The sequence below is a fragment of the Ascaphus truei genome, chromosome 5 (assembly GCF_040206685.1).
Source record: "Ascaphus truei isolate aAscTru1 chromosome 5, aAscTru1.hap1, whole genome shotgun sequence".
Lineage (NCBI taxonomy): Eukaryota > Metazoa > Chordata > Amphibia > Anura > Ascaphidae > Ascaphus > Ascaphus truei.
In genome coordinates, this window is record NC_134487.1 from 224,211,978 (window position 1) to 224,236,500 (window position 24,523).

Below are 24,523 nucleotides of genomic sequence, written 5' to 3' on the forward strand. Positions count from 1 at the left end.
GAGCAGTATGAGGAGCTAAAGGCCACGCTGCATGTCTTCAGAGCATCATTGGAGGCAGAGCTTCAATACCAGGTGCCTCTGTATGAGAGGGAGCATGAGAAGGCTCAGAAACTGGAGCAAGAGCTGGATAGACAGAGAGACTGTTCCATTCCCTTGAGTCAGTACACCAAGGAGAAAACAGACGCAGCGGCAACCTTGACGACAAAAATTACAGAGCTCCAGAATATGAAGGAGACACTGATACAGACTCAGAGAAAGCAAAGTGTGCAGATAAATTCCCTGAGAAGAGACTTGCAAGACGCACTCAAAAACCAGGGATCTCTCGCGGATGAGATTACAGTCCTACAAGGACAAGTATTGACCCTGACTAAGCGTCAGTATCCCACAGCCTCAAAAACCCATGAAGACAAGGGTACAGTGAGAGCTGGGAATACCGCTCATCTAAAAGACAAGGTTGCAAAATTTGAACCACCTTTTGAACAAGCACTAGCAAAACCTTCAGCCACCCAGCAGGCAACAAAAGAAGGTACACGTGCTGAATTAAAACCAGAAGAATCCTTAGCTGATGAAGCTGAAAAGATGGGACATTCTCTGGAAGTGGGTGTGGAATTGCAACTTAATCTCAAAGAGGCTGAACTAGCAACCCCATTGAGTGGGAAAAGGGCAGAGCGACAGATTCAAGAGCGGAAAACTCAAAGGGCTGTTTTTAAACGCTCTGCAACTGCTGCCATACAGTATGCCTACAATAAGACGAGCACCCGACGCGAGGGAAATCTCATGATCGCGCACGTAGAAAAAAGACTATACTTGGAAAAAGTCCTCCTCGAGCGACTGAGGGGTGCTGATCTCAAACACCTTCAGGAGGAAACACGAATAAACTGGAGAAAGGGCTCCAATCCCAGCAGGACTGAGGGTTCTCTTCCTCCATCCACTTTCATTCAAGTCACAGAGATATCTAGAATGAGAGTGGAAGGATGGGCTTTGGCCGTGGCAAGCCCGAGCTTCCCACAAAGAGGGGAGGTATGTAACAGGGGAGTAATCCCTGTTCAAGTAATGTGCCTTTAATCTAGCAGTGTGGTGGTTAACTGCTGGTAGTCAATTAATAAACACCACCTGCCTGATTTAGATTGCTTACAAAAGCCTGTCTGTTGAGACAGGAAGTGACTCCTTAGCTCACTTGTGAGCTGAACTTTGGAGACAGAGGAGAGGTTCTTGAGTCTCCCAGGAGAGACTGACCAAGAGAACACAGATCTCTGGAGATGACAAATAAGACTTCTAAACCTGGATGCTGACATTTTCTGTGCACACACGGGTGCGGTTCCAGGAGAGCAGAGAAGCTTACTCTACAGCAGCTAACAGATAAGACTTTCATTAACAAGACTTTTTATTTCTGTTCATTTCATACTATGTGTTTGGGGCTGGGAGACATGCTTATCTAAGGGAGATGTGAATTAATTTCATAGTATTCACTAGAAATACTCCCAAGTGAATAGAAGCTTTGTTCCCCCCCTGTGTTTGGATGGTTTCCTGATATTAAGGAAAAGGCACAATAAAGCCTTGTTATAATTTCACCTTACAAAAGTCTCCAATTGTGTACCTCTGTGAGCGTCCGTCTACACAGACCTTACCTAGATTTGGTTTTAAAAAAGCAAAAACAATATCAAATTTTGTGTCACCCAGTTTATTTGCCTCACCCTCAACTAAAACTAGAGGTTTTGTGGCACCATTAGGTTTCTACAAATGCGGTCACTGCAAAATATGCACGTATGCAAAATCTATTAAAACTATACGTACTATAAAACCTAAAGATAAAATCAAGCTGAGGAGTTTCATAACATGTGATATGAAATTCGTTATATATATGTTGATATGTGGATGCGGGAAGAAATACATTGGGAGAACTATACGCCCACTGAAAACTTGCATCATGGAGCACATTAGGTCTATAAAAAACAAAGACACAAAACTCCTAGTAGCGAGACATTTCACTGAATGTGAGAGTGGTAAATTAAATCTACTCACATTCAGTGGAATTGAACATGTACCACCTCCTATCAGAAGAGGTGATCGCCAAGGCATTCTCAATAAAAAAAGAAATGTTTTGGATTTATTCATTGGACAGTTTACATCCCCACGGCATGAATGTCGATTGGGAGATAAAACATTTCCTCCAATGAATATATGTATTTCTTTCCTCATCCACAGATGATCACAATATGGTGATACCTTGACTGATCGTTAATATATTCTCTAACATTGCTTTGCTCTTTTGCAATGTTGTCCTCCAGGGTCCTCCTAGTTATTATCCCTGATTTTCTTAACATATATCTTTAAAAGCATGTTCTCTTCAAATGTTATTTTCTAAAGTCTGTTTTAAAAAATATTTTTGGGAAAGATTCTAATTAGAACTCGCTTCAGAACTTTTCTAGAGCTTTTTTATATAGAGCTTTTTTTATAAAGAGCTTTAGCATAGAGCTATTTTTCAAAGGTTGTTTCAACATCTTGCAGATATTTTGTGATTCCTTTGGATTGATTATCACCCATTGGGATACTCCAGTAGTCATAATTAATAAGATTATTATTACCTTTCATTTACATATCATGTGTATAGGTTCCTTTAAGGTATTTAGAGACATATGTGTGTTATTTATTTATATATGTATTATTTATCATTTATGTTTGTGTACATGTATTTTAAATGTACACAGATATATTATTTCATTTTTCATTTGTTATAATGCATATATTGTTTACTACCATTATCGTTTTTCACATATATGATTTTTATTATTTTCATTTTTTATGGTTATTTATTTATATATATTTTCTATATATACATATATTTTTTTGTCCCCTTTAGCATTTACTTGTTTTTAATATTATCCATTATTATCATTATTTTCAAACATAAAAACATTACATGTCGTGATTCATCATGAATTTGTTGCAGATAGAGGAACATTGCTATTTGGTGTTCTTACACATATGTTTATACATGTGGGTGAGCATATTTACCAATAGAGCCCTATCATTTATTTCTTTTCTTCTTTTTTTACTTTAATCATCACTTTTTACACATGTTCCCTTTCTCTGTGATAGATTGTGGGTGCATATATTAGTCTCAATCGGGCGTGACATCGGCTCTCTTGCATAATACAGTACACTCCCCACTGATTAATGTGGACGGGAAAACTGAGTGAGTAGCGTGACGTCACTTCCTGTTTTGATTTCTATATCAGGATAATGCAACACGAGTGAAAGCACTCTTTGACAAAGTCCCTGTGCGGACGAAACACGTCAGAGCGCTGAGGGGGGACTCCTCCCCTTTTGTATCCATATTTGCCGGGAACCAATAAAGGCTTTTATATTTTTTGCACAGTCCAGCCTTCTTGCCATTTTTTGTCCAAGCAGTGCCCGCTGATTACTTTCCTATGTAGAGGATATCCTGCTACTTTATTGCTCACAAGCCTGGAGCACGCCAACTGGAACAGACCAATGAAAGAACTGAGTAAGTTTATTTCTTATTCTTAAGCACCCCAGGGGAACAGCCACTTTTAGTGCACTATTTATACATTTGAGGGGTCCCTAGCAGGTTACTTAACCTACTGGGTCAACCCTCTGTATGTTACCAGGCTGCTCCCATACTAGGGGAGAGTCAGTAGACTCATTTGCTGTTCATCATATGTGTTAACCCCTTATGGTCTGTTATCATGTTGCTGATTTAAATGGACTTCATATACCTGGAGTGAATCTCTGCAGCACAAGGAAATTTGAAGGGGCTCTACCCTTTCATGAGTGTTTCTACTCTACAAATTCCTCCTAGCTGGCATTCCGCTCACCTGACTGTCCATCTCCAATCCATCAAACATGTTCCTACCAGACTCTTCTACCCCACTCTTGGCACTACATCTGCTGCTCCACTATGCAAATACCTATACCGATTTCTCATATCCTCTAGAAATAAAAAATTATTAAAACGCTCTCATACAAAGCCCTCAATGATGCTTCCCCCTTCATCTCTAAATACTCCCCTAAACGCCCCCTCCATTCTGTCAATGATTTTTATGCAACCTTGTGTAAAAATCTGGAGGCAGCAGAACGCAAAGCTGAGCCGGATGGCGGCACCAACGCGGGTTCTGCGATTTCCGGAGCGAATGGGGACTACTTGACTACAATATACCAGGTGCAATATGACTTGACTACAATATACCAGGTGCATGTCCTAGTGACATCTAGTAAGTAGGATTCCAATTTGAATCAAAATTGAGGAGGAGGTGCAATCCTATTCTTATGGATGCAACAACTGTTGTATAATGTGTTTTAAATGTTTTATGAAAACATCCATTGTTAAAATTATCCTGGTCAATTACATTGGCCTCTGAGGTTCATCCACCTAAAGGTTCTATAAGTGTACTTATTAAAGGTAATACACTATTGTGGCTTTTCTTGTCTCCATTTATATTTCCTGCTAGCTACATCTGCAGGCTTGTGAAGTAATCTGTAACAGAGCTGATTGGAACCAAAGTAGACTTCCAAGAAATTAACCCTTGGAGATACAAGAAAGAAAGGGTTTGATCTCATTTCATTTATGGTTTGATCTCAACTGGTCCTAGCACCATAGAAGTCTTTTTTGTTTTCAATAACCTTTTGTAAATAACTTACCAGTCTAATAGGCAAGGGATGAGCAAACTTTTTATGCTGAGCCCCCCTTTTTATCCATGAAATTTCTCGGGGCCCCCCCTGCCTGATGTAATCAAAATCACATGAAGAGAAAAAAACCTTTATTAAACGGTATACAATGTAAATACAAATATGTCTAAATACTTACATATTTCAACAGCTCCTCCTTGCAAAATGAGGCTACGTTTGCAAAATTAGGCTGCGTCCACCCTGTCTCTGAGAGCGGTGACATCACCAACTCTCCAAGCATGAACACAGGGTGTCCTGCATAATTTTGCAAGCACGAGCGGGAAAGTGTTTTCACTTTTTTTTTTCATTATTTCTGTACATTCATAGTATGATTGATATAGTGGCAGCCTACCCTTTCACTTGAAGAGGATCGCAGTGAAGCAGGTTGCCAGCGGAGGAGAGCAGGAACACAGCACTATTGCAGGGTGTTTGACATCACAGTGCTGGGGCGTTTGACATCACAGCACTGGGGCGTGTTCCTCCCCCGTACCTCCGATGCCCCCCCACGCGTGCACACTCACACCATCACGTGGTCGCCACCTGCACTATCCTGTCCGCCCGCCTGTACACATCTTCGCCTGCCCGCCCGCGCACATCTTCTTGGCCGCCCGCGTACATCTTCTTGCCCTCCTGCGCACAGCGTCTGCCGGCCGCACACCCAGGTTTCGCCGCACGTGCCCCCCCCCCCCGAGATAATCTTGCGCCCTCTCAAGGGGGCGTCCCCCCCAGTTTGTGCACCGCTGCATTCAATCACAACACACACACACACAACACACACACACAATCAACACGCACACACAATCACAACACACACAACAGTCAATCACAGCACACACACAAACAAACATACACAACATACACAGACACAACACATACAAAACACTCAATCACAACCAACACAGACACAACACATACACTCAATCACAACACCCACACACAGCATACAATCACAACCAACACACACACAATCACAACACACACACAATCACAGACAAGACACACTCAATCACAACCAACAGACACAACAAACACACACACACACAACACAATCATAACACCCACTCAATCACAACACACAGAGACAGACACAACCAACAGACAACACACAACACATACTCAATCACAACCAACACACACACAGCACACACAATCACAACCAACACAACACACACACACACTCACAACCAACACAACACACACACTCAATCACAACGCAGACACAACACACTCAATCACAGAGAAAACACACAATCACAACCAACACAGACAACACCCACACGCACACATACTCAATTACAACATACACAGACACAACACAAAACACACACTTTCACCTGGGGGGGGGGGGGGAGGAGTACTAAGCCGTGAGCTGCTGAAAACTGGGGCGGGTAACAGAGGAGGGCTTGTCTGTGTGCAGGGAAGGCCCCGCCCCTGCTGCAGGCAGACAGCACAGAGAAGCAGCAGCACAGAGAAGCCCCGCCCCCACAGCAAGCCACGGAGAAGCAGCCATACAGAGCTTGGCCACCCGTGCACAGCTCTGCCCGCCCCCAGGTTTCCCCGCATGCAGCCTGCGCCCCCAATAAATAATCTTGCGCCCCCCAATGAGGCGCCCCCCCCCAGTTTGCGCACCGCTGTAATAGGCGTTCCAAAACAGATCTAACCATGCTATTATCAAAGATTTGACCGCTTTCCTTCCCTGGGAAATAAATTAAAAATATTATTACTATGAGGCATCGGAAATCCCTCACCTCACACTGTCCTTTACAGAGACCCAACAAAGAGGGTGTGAGAGGGGGCTCTGGCAGTGCAACTATTTCCTTAACACACAGTGACATGAGACAAAAGGAAGTTGCCAGAGAAAATAAACCTGCACAGGTGATAGTAAGGGAAAGTGGTGCGTTACTGTAGCTAGAAAAGAGCTTATAGTGAAATAAGAGTCTGCAGTTAGAAGAGAGGAGAGACAGAAGGATGGAAGAAGATGGCAGATTAGAAAGAAGAAAACAATACAAGCCGGCGCCTAAAATGTCCAAAATCAGTCTGATAAAGTCCAAATGAAGAGAACTCCAAAGCTGTGCTTTAACTTCTGTATTTCCAATGTATTTCCAATGTTGGATTGGAACAGTCCTAAGACTGCAGTACACTGTGATTTTTCTCACAGAATCTTGTCAGTAGGATTCCAGTTTTAAACAGACTGGACCAGTTGCCTGCTTATTGTTCTTATTTGTATTTATAGCTTTTATTGTAATAAATTAGCTCTTCTTTTTCAGCCTTGCTTTCATTGTCTATTGTTCTAGTTGTTGTTTGTCCTGTGTTTGTGCTACTTGTTTGTTTGATCAACAGTATTGCACTATTATTTCTTCCTCTTTATTTCATATATCATGAGTCAATTGGCTCTGGATTCATCCAACATTGGAAATACAGAAGTTAAAGCACAGATTTGGAGTTCTCTTCATTTGGACTTTATCAGACTGATTTTGGACATTTTAGGCGCCGGTTTGTATTGTTTTTTTTGTTGTATTTTTTTACTGTGTTTTTGGTCAATTTATTCCTGGCAGCCTTGCCTAGTAAGTGCTGGATTTTTCTAAGTGTTTTTCACCAGTTTGCACTACACATATATTGTTTAGCTTTTAGCGCTAATTGCACCACTCTTTTTTCCCAGATTAGAAAGAAGTAAGCTTGGTTCAAGGGTGAGGACAGATGCAGAAAGAAAGTAGTAAAAAAATAGGTGTGTGCGCTAAGGAAAGGGAAGGATACTGTTGAAAAAGCAGGCAAATAGGGAACTAAAATAAAGAGAGTTAATATTCAAGCTTCCACAAAGCTTACTCTCTTGAATAAAGCTCATTTAGTTTAACCCTTTGGCCAAGGTGTTATAAGCCTACAAGCCCCATCAAGGCATGACGAGTAAGCAGGTCCTAACACTACCTATGCAAATTCTCATTTACCTCTTCTGGATGTAGAATGGCCACAATGGACCTGTACTGCACAAGAACATGAAAAAAGACTTGCTACTTAAAAAGTAGAGGAGGGGACACTAACCACCAAACAACTGATACCAGTTGAAAATCAAATTAATAAACACAATCCCATCAAGTTCAGAACCCCAAAACCCACCACGCTATATATATATACACACAATAATATATTGTAATAAAACACATGTGTATGTGTGTGTGTGAGGTGTGTGTGTGTGTGTGTGTCAAAAAAAGTGCTATCGAGCGTGGCCAAATATACACAACAAAAGACACACATTTTGGGGTGTGCAGGCTTATAACGCTTTGGCCAAAGGGTTTAACTAAATTACCCTTATTCAAGAGAATATATAAGTATTTCACTGTGTATTTTTGTCACATTGGATGTAGCATTGGGCTTTTCTGCCTTTTGTAGAACCTACTAAACGGGAGCTGAAGTTTACAACCTACATGGTTTGCTCAAAAACATTGTTTGCAAGCTCTTCGGGGTAGGGACTCCTTTTCCTAAATGTCACTTATGTAGGAAGCACTTCTTCCCATTATTTGTATTTGTTATTTATATGATAATGTCACGTGTATTACTGCTGTGAAGCGCTATGTACATTAATGGCGCTATAAAAATAAAGCTATACATACATACATACATACAACACACAAATCTAGTAAATCTTAGCAAATTCTTTTTAATATTTGTAGCAATTAACTTTTTTTACGTGCTCCAGATGAAGCACACAAGCATTGCGAAATAGCTATCAGGCGATGAAAGTCTCTGTCTAGATCATGCTTTAGTTAGATTTTTTTTTTTAGAAATGTTATGCAAACAGGTGCTGTGATTGGTTTGCAGAAGTATTCACTCCCTACCAATATTGCCACATATTGTTGAATTACAAATTATGTATGCACAATTTTTCAAGCTAACTTTTTTTTATATATATATATATATATATATATATATATATATATATTCAAAGCTACAAAGCTGTAGTGGTTAAACTGAACATTGTTATATGATGAGGTTAAATATCAGGAAAGGAAATGTACAAAATGAAATTTACTGGTTGCATAAGTGTGACGTGGGAAGGAAGGGCTTAAACTGATTTGCTATGCATTACTGTGTTTGCCCTGTCCCAGCCATTTTTATCCCCCATTTTCAGGCCATTCCCTGCTGCAAGGTTAAAAGACAAGATGCATTGCTTGCCATACCCTCTAACCGACACATGATGACAGTCTAGCAGCTGGCATTTCAATGAGAAATACTAATTCTAGAACGAAAGCACCCAGAAACCTGATTTTTGAGGTGCAAATACAGTGAATCACTACATGCACGTACATATCATTTTTACAGTTATGATACGAACAGAACCTAGTATTTTAATAAAGTGTGTATAAACTGCAGATTGTAAATGTAAGGCAGGAGGTATTTTTTGTAAGTCCAAGCAGTAATTACTTGGACATCCAGCTGGGATATGGGTGAATGAGCTGGGGGTATTTTTATGACGGAGTCTCAAAGGGGTCTCGCTGATTTAGTATCTCCCTGTCAAAAAGAGTGTCAGTTATGAAAAGACCCAGAGACCCATAATGTATACAAAACTGGCATACTGATGCACATCAGATGTCAGGCTAGTGACACCTCTGGGTCAGAAATCAGACTCAGCGGCACCAAGTTATGGGTGTAGCCCAGGTATGCTAAGTGGCATGGGCGTCAACCTGACCCATGCGCCCTGCCCACCGGACAGCCCTTTTGACCGGTCTTATGAACTGTGGGTAAACTGGCTATTGGTGGGTTAATGGTTCCCACGAGGGGGATTGGATCCACATGTTAAAGATAGCTTTGGGCAGTCTATAACTGTGGCTCCCCAGGTATCTCCAGTGTGATTCCTGAATTTTGATCCATGATGTAAAGATGCAAGGCTTTGTTCCAGCACAGCAGCAACTGATCCAGGAGTGAAGGGGTTAATAACAACGTAACCAAGGATTTGCCCCAAACTTTGGCATTCGTTAGCCCTGGTGACTCTGGAACGAATTCTAACGAAGTTCCACGAAATACTTTGAGGTGGCTGAGATATCAGATCAGCAACTTGTGATCTGGCCATAGAACCTTTAAACCAAGGCTGCATTTCTTGCCCTTGCAAGCAAAGAACAATTTATTTCGTTCCAAGGACAATTTAGTTTGTTCCCTTATCCCAGTAAGTGGTGTTATAAGTGTATTCTGCAGATGTTGTGTGTTTGTCTATCAAGGAAATAAATCACAATTTATTTTGCAACATGTTCTGTTCAATCCTGAGGAAGCCGATCCAATGCACAGGCGAAACGCGTAGAGTTGTACCACCTACAACGTGACGTAGCTGGGGAAGAGGACTCCTGGGCACTCCACGCATACACCAATGATCCGCTGTAACGCCGCGACCGGAAGTGACGACATTGTTCCGCGACCGGAAGTGAGGCAGCGCCGCCCGCAAACGGAGGTGGTGATCGAATCGGAGCTCCAGACGGAGGTGTTGTGGTGAGAGACGGTGTCTATCTTCGTCCAAGACGCGTCATTTAGCTTTTATAGCTGCAAATGCTGTTTTTACTCTGATACACTGTAAGTGTGCATTTTACTAGTTTTTTGATAAAGGGTCATTATCGACAGATCTGTACTATGTGTGTTCTTCTCCCTCTCTCGCTGAGGTACATCCCGTCAGGTACGGAAGCCAGTGACACACACTCATCAGTCTATTGATCTCAATTGCCTGAAAACTACTATCTTCTTGTGAGTAGGAATAACACAGGAGCCAAGCTTTATAGGGTTATTCCCAGCACTGTTTATATATCTGCACTTACAGCGTTATTATATGTTTTTTTCCCTATGCTCCCCCTGGATCGTGTGACACAATCAAGTACCCAGAAATATAAATGTGTTGATAAAGTTGGTGTCCATCGTGACAATAAGTATCCAGCCGCAAGTCAGTACTCGGTAGATGTATCTTTTAAAGCAATTACTACTATGAGTCTTTTTGGATAGGTCTCTACAAGCTTTGCACAGTAGCAGAGTCACATCTTTACCCATTTTTCAAGGGAAAATTGATCCAGTTCTGATAAGTTTGTTGGGGATCGTCGATGGACTGCAATCTTCAAATCTCTCCATAAATATTTAATTGGATTCAACTCAGGACTTTGACTGGGACACTCAAGAACCTGAATTCTCTTCTTCTTGTTCAACCACTCCAGTGTGACTTTGGCTTTGTGCATCGGTCATTGTCCTTTTGAAATATGAATTACCTTCCCAGTTTCAGGGTCTTGGCTGACTGTAACAGGGGAGTAATCCCTGTTCAAGTAATGTGCCTTTAATCTAGCAGTGTGGTGGTTAACTGCTGGTAGTCAATTAATAAACACCACCTGCCTGATTTAGATTGCTTACAAAAGCCTGTCTGTTGAGACAGGAAGTGACTCCTTAGCTCACTTGTGAGCTGACCTTTGGAGACAGAGGAGAGGTTCTTGAGTCTCCCAGGAGAGACTGACCAAGAGAACACAGATCTCTGGAGCTGACCATGTCTTGCGCTCTGCCAGAAGACACAGCAGAGCTGATTTCAAGACACAGGGAAAACTACTAAACCTGAAGCTGACACACCCTGAGAGAAGGGAGCTGTACCAGGAACTGAGAAGATTTTCCCACCAAGAAACAGATAAGACTTTCATTCTTAAGAGACTTCTTATATCTGCTTATTTCATGCTATGTGTTTGGGGCTGGGAGAAATGCTTGACTAAGGGAGATGTGAATTATTGCATAGTGTTTCACTAGAAATACTCCCAAGTGAATAGAAGCTTTGTTTCCCCCCCCTGTGTTTGGATGGATTTCCTGATGAAAAGGAAAAGGCACAATAAAGCCTTATTATAATTTCACCTTATAAAAGTCTCCAATTGTGTACCTCTGTGAACGTCCATCTACAAATTCTGTCAGAAGTGAGATGAGAGGTGTCTTTGAAGTTAAAAAGGACCAGAGATTATGTGGGGAAAAAAATTATGCTTTTTGCCTACAAACAAGTTTGAGCAACTTAAAAAAAAAAAAAAACCTCATGCAGCAGAGATCAGAGTTAAAGGGATATACACCACTGAAACTTACAAAACCACAGATGGACTCTTTGCCCCAATCCCAAGAGGAGAGAGACTGCTGAAACAGCTTAAACTTATTTGCCTATCACAAAGTGTAATATGGTCATTGAAATAGGGGTTTTGCCTTCCAGCCATAGTCAGGGTTCAAGAAGTGAGTCAGCCCTTAAAAAGGGATAGGTGTTTGTTGTTTTCAAAAAGTTTCGCTGAAGCAGTGAATACAGATGGTGACCCACGAGTGGTACTGATTTTGCAAATAAAGGTTGCCACACCGCATAGGGCTACCAGCTGTGAATGGAGTATATGCAGAAAAGTGTGAAAATTGATACAAGACTGTGCTGAAGCAGGGGAATTTTTAGCAAACAAATGCGGAGTGTAAAATTGCCCTATAGGGGAAAAAGGGATTACTGAACTGTGTAAAAGGTATTTCAAAAGCCAATTGCTGAGTGTTGAGTCACCCTGCCGGGAATGAAAGAAATAGTCCACTGCAAAGAATGTTTTTTTTTCTGCAAGTAAAAAAAGTCTGCCTATATATATCTTGGGAGCAATACCCAAAGACGAGACTGAAAATTACTGAACTCAGGCAGAAAACCAAATTCTATTGCTGAAGCGGAGAGATTGCATCTAGCAAGTAAATGATGTAAAGTAAACAGAAGTTTTTTCCTAGCAACTACACATTCAGCATACCTAATGAGAGATTACACCTAGCAAGTAAATGTTGTAAAGCAAATAGACTTTTTTACCTAGCAACTGCACATCTTGTATACCCGATAAGAGAAAATGCATGCACAGTACTGCTGATATTGAAAAAAAAAAAATTTACCCAAGAAAGAAAAGTCTACAGAGATGCCTGTGAGAGCTACGACCTCTACAAGCAAAATATGCCCATCTGTAGGACTACCACAATTGGGGTTTCTAGCAAATACAGTGGCAACAGCTGCAATAGCGCCTCCTAAGGTCAAGAAGAAAATTACACATGATAGCCTAAAAATGGAGGACAAGATGCAGCATTCCTGTAATTAACAGACGACAGAGAAGCCCAATGCTACATCCAACATGACAGAAATACACAGTAAAATACTTATATATTCTCTTGAAATAGGGTCATTTAGTTTAACCCTTTGGCCAAAGCGTTGTAAGCTTGCGAGCCACGTCAAGGCAGACACCTGTTCGCAAGTCCTAACACTACCAGATAAAATACTAATATACCTCTATTAGGATTAAAATTCTCATTTACCTCTATTAGGAGGGAGAAAGACCACAGTGGGTCTATATCCAGCAGAATGAGGAACTTGCAAACTAGGGAAGTGGGGAGGGGCGGGCTTAAAACCTGGGAAGGAGGAGCCACCAACCTCCACCAGCTGGAACAGCTGAGAATGGGTTAACAAAACACAGAACCCCAGCAAGCTCTTTTTGGAAACCCCTGAGCCCCCACAAAATATATATATATGTATATGTGTCAAAATGGAGTGCTATTGAGCGTGGCATATGTATACAACAGACGACAGAGAAGCCCAATGCTACATCCAACATGACAGAAATAGTTCCTGTAATTAACCCTACCCCACGGAAGAGTGGCCCTTCCAGTCCAATAAAGAGGAAGACATCTCTTACGGGGAGCCCGAACCGAGTCACACCCACAAAACACCCCAAGAAGGGTGGGGGTGTCTGAACTCGGCACGAACAGAAAAGACCGCTCCCTTTGATGACGAATATGATCAGCAGGAGACAGAGCGGGAGCAGTGGATCACCGAATATTTCCGTCAGCTATTACAGTTGCGAGAAAAGCCGGGTGGATCCAGTGACGCTGCTAAAATTTCAAATGAAGATGGAGACCCCAATATCCCTGAAGGGACGGTGTCATCCAAATCAAAAAGGCGGAAAAAGAAAAGCGGTTCTTCACTTACCGTGGAAGGAACAGACACGTCCGCAGATCCTGTGGAGGAAAAGGGGGACCGAGTTGCCCTGCAGCCTAGAGAAAATTGAGAATTTGTCCCGCGGGTAACCGAATATCCAGAGGGCCCAAGGCAGAAGTCGTGCACCCCAAAGAAGTGTCTGTCCGGTGCCAACAGTGAGGAAACCTCAACCAACCATCCCAGGGAAGTGGAGCCGGAACCAGTGAGTGACGATCCCTTGACCAACCCTGAAGGTGCCCTGAAAAATGCCAGGCATGACTGTGATATGCTCCATGAACAATTGAAACAAAAGGAAGACGGTTACACAGAGCTACAGAAAAATAACGTGAAGCTACAAAAAGATGTGCTCACAATTTACTCTTTAGCCAGGACAGAATTGGACGATCTCAAGACTGAGCTAGATACTGCAAATGCTACTATTTCCTCCATGGATGAAAAGCAGAGCCAATCTGATAAAATGGATACTACGCTAAAGCGGAAGTATGAGGAGGCACTGAAGCAGATGACAGTCTTCCAGCAAGAGGTTCACACTCTTCGCATAGAGCTGAATGCCTCACAACAGGAGGTCAACAGTGTCCGGATAGAGGTGGATGTATCTCAGAAAGAGGTTCAGACACTCCGCAGAGCACTGGGTGCCTCACATCATGAGACCAACAGCTGCCGCACAGACCTGGAAGTTTCCAGAAAGGAACTACACAGTCTCACTGAGGAGCTGGACATTTCTAAAGAAACGATTGCCAATCTTAATACAAATCTCCAAGTCTGCCAGAAGGAGCTTCAGACCCTCAACCTAGAGAAGGATGTCTCACACCAGGAGACTGTCAGTCTCAAAGCAGATGTGCGTAAATGGAAGGAGGACTGCAAAGAGGCCCTGAATAGTACAGAGACTGAAAAAGGAGAACATTTAAGATTACAAAGAAAAAACGTAAAACTCAAAGAAAATTTTTTTAATTTGACAAACGACGTCAAGGAAAAAAATGAAAAGCTGCACGAGCTTAAAGAAATAAATAGACTTTTGGAAGATGAGAAGTTTGAAGCAGAGCACCGACTGCAGAACCAACTGCAAGGTCTGCGTACGCACCTCGAGAAGGCAGAGGAGAAGCAGCGAACTCTGCAGGATGACAATCTGCAGGCTGTTAAAGAAATTCAAGTGCTGCAGGAACGTCTGATGACCCAGTATGTCCCCGCAAAGCAGCATGAGAAACTGAATGCTACCCTGAGCATCACCAAGGAAACGCTAAAAGCCAAGCTTAGAACCCAGGTGACGCGGCACAAAAGGTAGCACAAGAAGGTCAAGAAACTGAAACAAGTAACTGTGGCCCAAGCAAAAAAGTTCATAGTGCTTCACAATGCAATAAAAATGTGGAAGCAATCTCAGAGAAAGCAAAGCATGCAGATAAATTCCCTGAGAAGAGACTTGCAAGACGCACTCAAAAAACAGGGATCTCTCGCGGATGAGATTACAGTCCTACAAGGACAAGTATTGACCCTGACTAAGCGTCAGTATCCCACAGCCTCAAAAACCCATGAAGACAAGGGTACAGTGAGAGCTGGGAATACCGCTCATCTGAAAGACAAGGTTGCAAAATTTGAACCACCTAAACAAGCACTAGCAAAACCTTCAGCCACCCAGCAGGCAACAAAAGAAGGTACACGTACTGAATTAAAACCAGAAGAATCCTTAGCTGATGAAGCTGAAAATATGGGACATTCTCTGGAAGTGGGTGTGGAATTGCAACTTAATCTCAAAGAGGCTGACCTAGCAACCCCATTGAGTGGGAAAAGGGCAGAGAGACAGATTCAAGAGCGGAAAACTCAAAGGGCTGTTTTTAAACGCTCTGCAACTGCTGCTATACAGTCTGCCTACAAAAAGACAAGCACCCGACGCGAGGGAAATCTCATGACCGCGCACGTAGAAAAAAGACTATACTTGGAAAAAGTCCTCCTCGAGCGACTGAGGGGTGCTGATCTCAAGCACCTTCAGGAGGAGACACGAATAAACTTTAGAAAGGGCTCCAATCCCAGCAGGACTGAGGGTTCTCTTCCTCCATCCAATCTCATTCAAGTCACTGAGATATCTAGAATGAGAGTGGAAGGATGGGCTTTGGCCGTGGCAAGCTTGAGCTTCCCACAAACAGGGGAGGTATGTAACAGGGGAGTAATCCCTGTTCAAGTAATGTGCCTTTAATCTAGCAGTGTGGTGGTTAACTGCTGGTAGTCAATTAATAAACACCACCTGCCTGATTTAGATTGCTTACAAAAGCCTGTCTGTTGAGACAGGAAGTGACTCCTTAGCTCACTTGTGAGCTGACCTTTGGAGACAGAGGAGGGGTTCTTGAGTCTCCCAGGAGAGACTGACCAAGAGAACACAGATCTCTGGAGCTGACCATGTCTTGAGCTCTGCCAGAAGACACAGCAGAGCTGATTTCAAGACACAGGGAAAACTACTAAACCTGAAGCTGACACACCCTGAGAGAAGGGAGCTGAACCAGGAACTGAGAAGATTTTCCCTCCAAAAAACAGATAAGACTTTCATTCTTAAGAGACTTCTTATATCTGCTTATTTCATGCTATGTGTTTGGGGCTGGGAGAAATGCTTGACTAAGGGAGATGTGAATTATTGCATAGTGTTTCACTAGAAATACTCCCAAGTGAATAGAAGCTTTGTTCCCCCCCCCCCCTTGTATTTGGATGGATTTCCTGATGAAAAGGCACAATAAAGCCTTATTATAATTTCACCTTATAAAAGTCTCCAATTGTGTACCTCTGTGAACGTCCGTGTACACTGACTAACAGGTTTTCCTCAAGAATTCGCTTGTATTTGCACCATCCATTCTCCCCTCTATTCAAACAAGCTTCCCAGTCCTTGTTGAATTAATTCCCATAACATGTGTTGCCACCACCATGCTTGACAGTTGGCATGGTGTTCACTGGGTAATGTGTAGTGTTGGACTTGTGCCAGATATAGCGCCTGGAATTTAGACCAATAAGTTAAATTTTTGTCTCGTCTGACCCACAAAACCCTTTCCTCAAGTCTTTTTGAGTAATGACTTCTTTCTTGCCACCAGTCAACAAAGCCCAGCTTTATGCAAGGACCGGCTTATGATTGATGTGTGAACACAGACTCATCACCCAGTCAATACCATCCCAACTGTCAAGCATGGTGGTGGTAACATGATGTTATGGGGATGCGTCTCTTCAGCAAAGAATGGGAAGCTTTTAATACCTTTGCTGACATTTTACCTCCTCCTCATATAACAGTGTTCAGTTTAACCATTACAGCTTTGTAGCTTTGAATAAAAAAAGTTAGTTTTAAAAACTGTCCATACATTATTTGTAATTGAACAAAATTTGACATTATTGATATGGGGGGAATAATTCTGCAAACCACTGTAAGTAGAACCAAATTTAAAATGTATTGTAAGGGAAGATATTTATAATGGGATTGGTGAAACTGTGGAAGCTACAGTACTGTATGCAAGATTACATTTGCATCATAAGCAAATATGCTAAAAGCCCAATTGTAGAGATCGGTTTACGGGCTTCCAAATGTTTGTGAGAATAGGGAAGGTAAACTGTTTCACCAAGAGGATAAGAGCCGGATTGGGCAAAGTATTGACTGTAGGAGATTTCAACTGCCATGATTATTGCAAACAATGTAGGTACTGTATACCACTAAAGGAATCAGGGTTATGAGTCAAAACAAAGTATACCCAGTCAGATTTTCACACATTTTCAAATGAGAACATTTGGTCTCATTGCAATAAAATATATCAAAACAAGCATCATTTTAGACAAATCCAAACTGCCTTGTAGCATGGTAGTTTTAAGTGATAGTTTATAGAGAATACGAACGTGTATTTAAGTTCCTGTTTACAGTCTTTTTATAAACAATTAGAATCAGTGATTTTTAAACCTCTCCTCAAAAAACCCGTGTCACAAGAATTCTAGCAATGATTAAGGAATGAACAAATTTGAGAATGACCCCTTTGGGGGTCGCCCCTCTCAGTTTGCACACCCCTGGCTTAAGCCATACTGCAATGCTTTCTATCCACTGTTTGGTAAAAATGATATTGTTACCGCTGTACTAACTAAACCTAAATTGTCCCACGGATAGTATTTAAAACAAATATAAATATTGTTGCAATATAGAACTCTACAGGTAGACTTGAAAAGGAAAAGACTGTGGTCTCTGTGTGATCCCTTCTGAATGTTCTAGCATGGATGGAATTAATGACATAGATGTACATAGAATTTTGTAGACACAAGGAGTCCCTGCCCTGCAGGGCTTACAATCTAAATGTTTGAGCCTGAAGCACAGAGAGATAAAGTGACCTGCCCAAGGTGAAAAGAACGAACACTGGGATTCAAACCGGGTTCAAAGAAAGGCCAAGGACTAGAGTTACGCCCCCACCTACCCCGGCGGCATTGCGAGCATTCCCCCCCCCCCCATTTCACACCTCACGAGTCCCCTCTATTTCCCACCCTCTTCCCATGTATTTCTCTCCCCTCCGTCTCATTCCCTCTTCATCTCTCACCTTGCATGTATTTCTCTCCTCTACGTCTCACTCTTACTCCCACTTTTCCTCACTCACCAACGCCCTCACTCAATCAATCCCGCCCACAAAATACATTTAACCCCACTCCCCCAATACATATTGTGGCAGGATGGCCGTGGTAAGTGAGGAGACAACACGACTTTTCTGGTGAAATAGTGCTGGTGGATTTATTTGTCCAAAAAGGGTAACTAAAACAATGGGTACTCTGTCCCTTTAAATTAAATACGTAAACAAAAACCTAACCCCGGTCGGGGCACTGACTAAACAAAAGTGCAGGCTATCTACCTGGCTGGCTAGCTAACCTAGTCCAGCCCAACAATGTTCAACAATACCCGTTGGCTCCTTACCTGGGAGCTTTATTCCACCCTTGGGACAGGGTCAATCTGAGCAGCTTGTGTCTGTCAACACTCCTCTGTCTTCTCTCTGTTCCTCAGAGAGAGACTGCCGCCCCAGAGGCATTTCCTCTTCCTGTTTTAAAGCAGGTGAACTAGCTTAATTTGAACCACCTGTGGACTGCTTAATAAGCTGGGTTAACCCCTCGTCTACTGGAAAGCATGCATACTGCCATCTCCTACTAACATACACAGAGTCAATGACCCTGACACATATCCCCCTTCCCAGCGTAACTTTACCGAGTGGAGCGGCCCGTGCACCGAGACTGTGCACCCTAGAGAGTGCATCAGCATTACCGTGCAGTATGCCTGGCCGATGTTGGACCGTGAAGTTGAAAGGTTGCAACGACAGAAACCAACGGGTAACTCATGAGTTCTTTTCCTTATTTCTATGCATCCACTGTAGGGGTGCGTCATCTGAAATGAGCGTAAAAGACCTGCCTAAAAGGTAATACTTTAATGTGTCTGTTGCCCACTTGACGGCCAAACACTCTTTTTCTACTGTGGCATATCTTTGTTCGCGGGGACACAATTTGCGTCTTAAATAGAGGACCGGGTGTTCCTCTACTCCTACAAACTGGGACAGTACTGCTCCGAGACATACTTCGGAGGCGTCCGTTTGCAGAAAAAACTCCTTCGTAAAATCCGGGGCTACCAAGACTGGGTGACTACAGAGCGCTGTACGTAGGTCTAAAAATGTAGACTCCGCATCACTGTTCCATTTTACAACATCAGGTGCCTTTGCCTTTACTAAATCTGAAAGCTGTGCAGCCCGGGTTGCAAAATGGGGTATAAATCGCCTGTAGTAACCTACAATCCCTAGAAATGTCCTAACCTGTTTTTTTTTTTTAATTGGGACGGGACCAACTCTCAATGGCTTCAACTTTATTGAGCTGAGGTTTTACTGTCCCCCTTCCTACAACATAGCCAAGATATTTTGCTTCTGCTAGGCCGACTGAACATTTAACTGGGTTGGCTGTAAGACTCGCCTCCCGAAAGGTTCTCAACACTGCCTCAACCTTTTGCAGATGTGAGTCCCAATCTGGACTATGAATTACCACATCGTCTAAGTACGCTGAGGCGTAGTTCGAGTGTGGGTGTAACAACTTATTCATCAACCTTTGGTAGGTTGCAGGTGCCCCATGAAGGCCAAAGGGTAAGACAGTATACTGGAAAAGACCATCGGGTGTGGAGAAGGCTGTTTTCTCTTTTGCTGAACTTGTTAAGGGGATTTGCCAATAACCCTTTGTAAGATCTAAAGTGGTTAGAAAACGGGCCCTCGCAAACCTCTCAATTAACTAGTCTACCCGCAGCATAGGATAGGCATCAAACTTCGAGACTTCATTTACTTTTCTAAAGTCATTACAGAACCGTATTGACCCATCTGGCTTAGACAAGACAATAGGGCTGGACCATTGACTATGGGACTCCTTAATTACGCCTAACTCTAGCATTTTCTTTACCTCTGACTGAATAGCCCCTCTTCTGCCTTCAGGGATTTTATAAGGTCTTATCTTAACGGCTATGCCCGGCTTGGTGACGATATCATGGGAAATCACCCTAGTTTTCCCTGGTACGCTGGAAAATACATCCCTGTTCCTTTTTACCAAGTCTACAGCTTCTCTATATTGTTCAGGAGTGAGTTCTGCCGATATTCGAACAAGTTGTCCCTCCTCTTTCCTGGATTTATTAGCTACTACCATCAGACATACCTCTCTAGCCTTCCAGGATTTTAATAGATTTATGTGATAGATTTGCTCTACCTTCCTCCGATCTGGCTGTCGGATTTTATAATTCACCGGGCCAACCTGTTCTAGAACCTCATACGGCCCTTGCCAATGTGATAACAGCTTGCTTTCGGCCGTGGGAACAAGCACCATTACTCGGTCCCCTGATCGGAAGTTGCGAACCGTAGCCTGTCTGTTGTAAAGGTTCTGTGGGGCCCTCTGTGCCTCTTCTAAATGTTGTCTGACAATGGGGGTAATATGCGCAATGCGTTCTTTTAAATCTTCCACAAATTGGACGACATTTTTCCCTGGAACAATTTGTTGCTCCCACTCTTCTTTGAGACTATCCAGAATCCCTCTTGGGCGTCTCCCATACAGGAGTTCAAATGGGGAAAACCCTGAAGAGGCCTGTGGCACCTCTCGGATAGCAAACAAGAGATAAGGCAACAAGGTGTCCCAGTTCTTCCCATCACTAGCCACTACCTTTCTCAACATCATCTTCAGAGTTTTAATGAATCGTTCTACCAGTCCGTCCGTTTGCGGATGGTAAACAGAGGTTCTTAGGGACTGTATTTTTAGCTCTACACATAAGTCTCGCATAAGCTTATATGTAAACGGGGTACCCTGATCTGTCAAAATTTCCTTCGGTATCCCGAGTCGGGAGAATACCTGTAACAATTCCTTAGCTATAGCTTTGGAGGAAGTATTACGTAAAGGCAGCACCTCTGGATAGCGAGTGGCATAGTCTAGGATCACTAGGATGTATTGATGACCCTTGGCAGATTTCTCCAAGGGACCCACTATATCCATGGCGATCCTCTCAAATGGGATCTCAATAATAGGCATAGGGATCAATGGGGCCCTCAAACTTGGTCGGGGGGCTGTCAATTGACACTCGGGATAAGAGGCACAGAATCTCTTTACTGCATTAGATATCCCTGGTCAGTAAAATCTTTTTAGGATTCTTTGCTGTGTCTTCTCTACTCCCAGATGACCCCCCAATAAGTGGGAGTGTGCTAGCTCCAGGACCTTCCTTACTAATGAACTGGGTACTAGCAATTTTTCTATTTCTTGGCCCTCCTCTTGGCTCACATGGTATAACAAATCATTTTTAATACAAAAACAGGGATAGGATTCCTTGGTTGTCCCTTCTACCGGGACCCTATTAACTTCTACTGCCTGGCTAAACCCATTTTTCAACTGGGGATCATTAGCCTGCTCCCTACCAAAGTTAGTCAGGGAAAGTTCTAGACTTCCAAAACCTTCCTCATCTGGAGTTTGGCCGGTTACCTCCACGGGTGACTCGGACACCTGAGCATCAACAGGCCCTGTCTCGGACAACTCCTCTCCCTCTGGTCTCCCTCCGTTAGGAGTAGTAACAAGTGCTAACTGGGGTGGGGGCGTACCTCTTTTTTTTCCCTTCCTACGTTCTCGTTTCGACTAAGGAGTTTTAGACACCTCGGAGACTAAATCGGAGTCTGTAAATGGAAAAAGCTCATCCGGAGTAGGATTGTTTAAGGTGAGCTGTCCTCTGAACAGGGTGTCAAAACCATGGAAATTACAGCCTAACACTAGGGAATGGGGTAACTTTGGTACAATTGCTGCCGTAGTTTGGATGACTTGCCCCTCGAGTTTCACTTTTATCAGAGTCGAGGTGTACGGAAGCGTACACCCATGCACACATAATACCCCAACTTCCCTGATACCAAGTTAATATTACTCCCTGAGTCTACCAGGGCGGAGACTGGTTTACCATTTAAAATCACCGTGGTGAGGAAGTTGTGGGTACGTTTTCCCTCGCGGGTCATACCTACCACCCCACAAAATTCAGACTTCACAAAGCCATACGCAAAACGGTCGGGCATAAGTTGCGCCGTCGACCCCCGGGCCAGGGACACCTCTACCTTCTTTACCCCCTTTTCGGCGGCCCTGGAGACATTACCACTGAGTTATTGCTTCAAAAATATATATGAGACTTGGAAAAACATATGAAAAGTTTTACATGTGAGATGTAAAACAACAAGGACAAAATATCCATACTGTACCTTAAATGCCTGTTAAGCTCTTCAACATAATGCTTTTGATCAAGAATAGCAGCAATTTCATCAGCTCTATGGTAAAAAGAAATCAATAAAGTCAATTAAAAATAGATCTACATATATAATTATTTTCATTTATCACACTATTATAATATGTGTAGCAGTGTAAAAATGGAAATCTAATGTCTTATTTTAAGCTTTGAAATTTATACAGCAGAATTTGCCAAATTTGAAGTCTTGTGAGATTTTTTTTTTGCCTAAAATGTGCATTACAAAAATATATATATAATTTTTCTTAAAGTAAAATAGCACAATAAAAAGGTATTTTTCAGTTATGAGAGGAGTAAAAAATGTTTCTTTTAAATATAGCTATTGCGGAAAAAAAACTTACAAACGAGCAAATCATGATAAAATATGCAAACAAGCATATTCACACATTTTTAAGAGACCAAATGTTTACAAGGAGTGATTAGTAAAGCACAGACATACATTTATGATATATATTTTTTTTTGGTAAGGCTGTTTGTGAATTAGGTTAATTTATAGAATAATGTGAATAGCCTGCCTTTAGTTTTCAGTAAACCCTTGGAATATCAAACGTGCTCAGATTGAAAAGTGTGTACAGGCATACCCCGCATTAACGTACGCAATGGGACCGGAGCATGCATGTAAAGTGAAAATGTACTTAAAGTGAAGCACTACCTTTTTCCCATTTATCGATGCATGTACTGTACTGAAATCGTCATATACGGGCATAACTGATGTAAATAACGCATTTGTAACAGGCTCTATAGTCTCCCCGCTTGCGCACAGCTTCGGTACAGGTAGGGAGCCAGTATTGCTGTTCAGGACGTGCTGACAGGCGCATGCGTGAGCTGCCGTTTTGCTATTGAGCGATATGTACTTACTCGCGAGTGTACTTAAAGTGAGTGTCCTTAAACCGGGGTATGCCTGTACTTCACTTCCATCTACAGAGGCCTTGTATTTTATGAAAAATTATGTTTTACATGTAGTGTTCTTGCAGTTTTGCAAATATCACATGAGAATAATATGATGGGTGCAGCGGGGGAGGTGGCCTGGAACGGTATTAAAGGGGTTACACCCCAGCTGGCCACCCCTTGCCTTGTATGGGAGGCGAGGGGTTAACTGTAATAATATTAATTGCTGTTGTTATGCCCCTGCCTCAGCACCAAAATGTATGTCCCCCATTTCATGTGTATTTCTTTCTCGGCAGGGTATGCACCTAACACATACACTGGGATCAGGTCGGGAGGGGAAGGGTTAATTGTGTTTACATATTTATGGACCTTTGTTCCCCTTCCCGCCTTTTCAGTCTCCATTTGCAGCCCGTCCCATAGGTCGCCATTGGAGCTCCATACAACCCTATGGAGATTGCAGAGGTTTTGGCCCGATTTCAGAGAAGGAGTAGTGGTCCCGTGGGGTCCAATGGCGGAGCACAGCAAAAAAAACAATGGGGGCTGCAAACCAGTAGTGACTGCTAAAAAATGTTTATTAGGTGGTCAAACAAGGTACATAATCACTCTGACGCGTTTCGGGACCTGCGTCCCTTTATCAAAGAGTGTCACGCATTCACCAAGGACTGAGCTGCTGTTCTCAAGTGAGTTCTCACTGTGACTTTATATCATGACAATGTACCTTTGTTTTACTGGGAATACACACTAGACTTTTATGGTATATATGGATAACTGTGTCTGTTCTTCAGTATTACTAGTACACTTGGAAGTCTTCATTATGTGTGAGTCTCCAGCAGCGTTTATATATATATATGCTCTAACACCTTGGTTACACAACCCTGCTATCCTGCTGTTTGTATATGTTCATAGGACAGCTGAGCCTCTAACATTGGGATAACATCCCTCATCCACAATCGATATCAGAGAAGACCAGCAGGTGGCGTCCGAGAGAAGGAGCGGAGCTTCTCCATTGAAATGAATGGAGTAATAGATTTCAATGGGGATTCCTTGACTCCGCTCTCCAAGGACGAGTTGGCTGCCGGCCAAACCGCAAACCTCGAAAGCGGATACAATATCTATGAAAGGGCCTTTGATCACTCAAGTGCCTTGGGAACTTGGTCACGGCCAAGTTAAAACTCATTAAAATTGTAGCTCCGGTTCTAGGGCAG

The 24,523-nt window shown here is 42.7% G+C and overlaps 1 protein-coding gene across 1 annotated transcript in view; it reads right to left on the reverse strand.

Annotated features, from left to right (window-relative positions):
• Positions 1-24,523, reverse strand: part of LOC142495763 (RUN and FYVE domain-containing protein 1-like) — a 597,647-nt gene that overhangs the window by 462,536 nt on the left and 110,588 nt on the right. Inside the window, 1 exon segment of the mRNA XM_075601692.1 lies at positions 22,387-22,452. Within this exon segment, the coding sequence (XP_075457807.1) occupies positions 22,387-22,452 (66 nt within the window).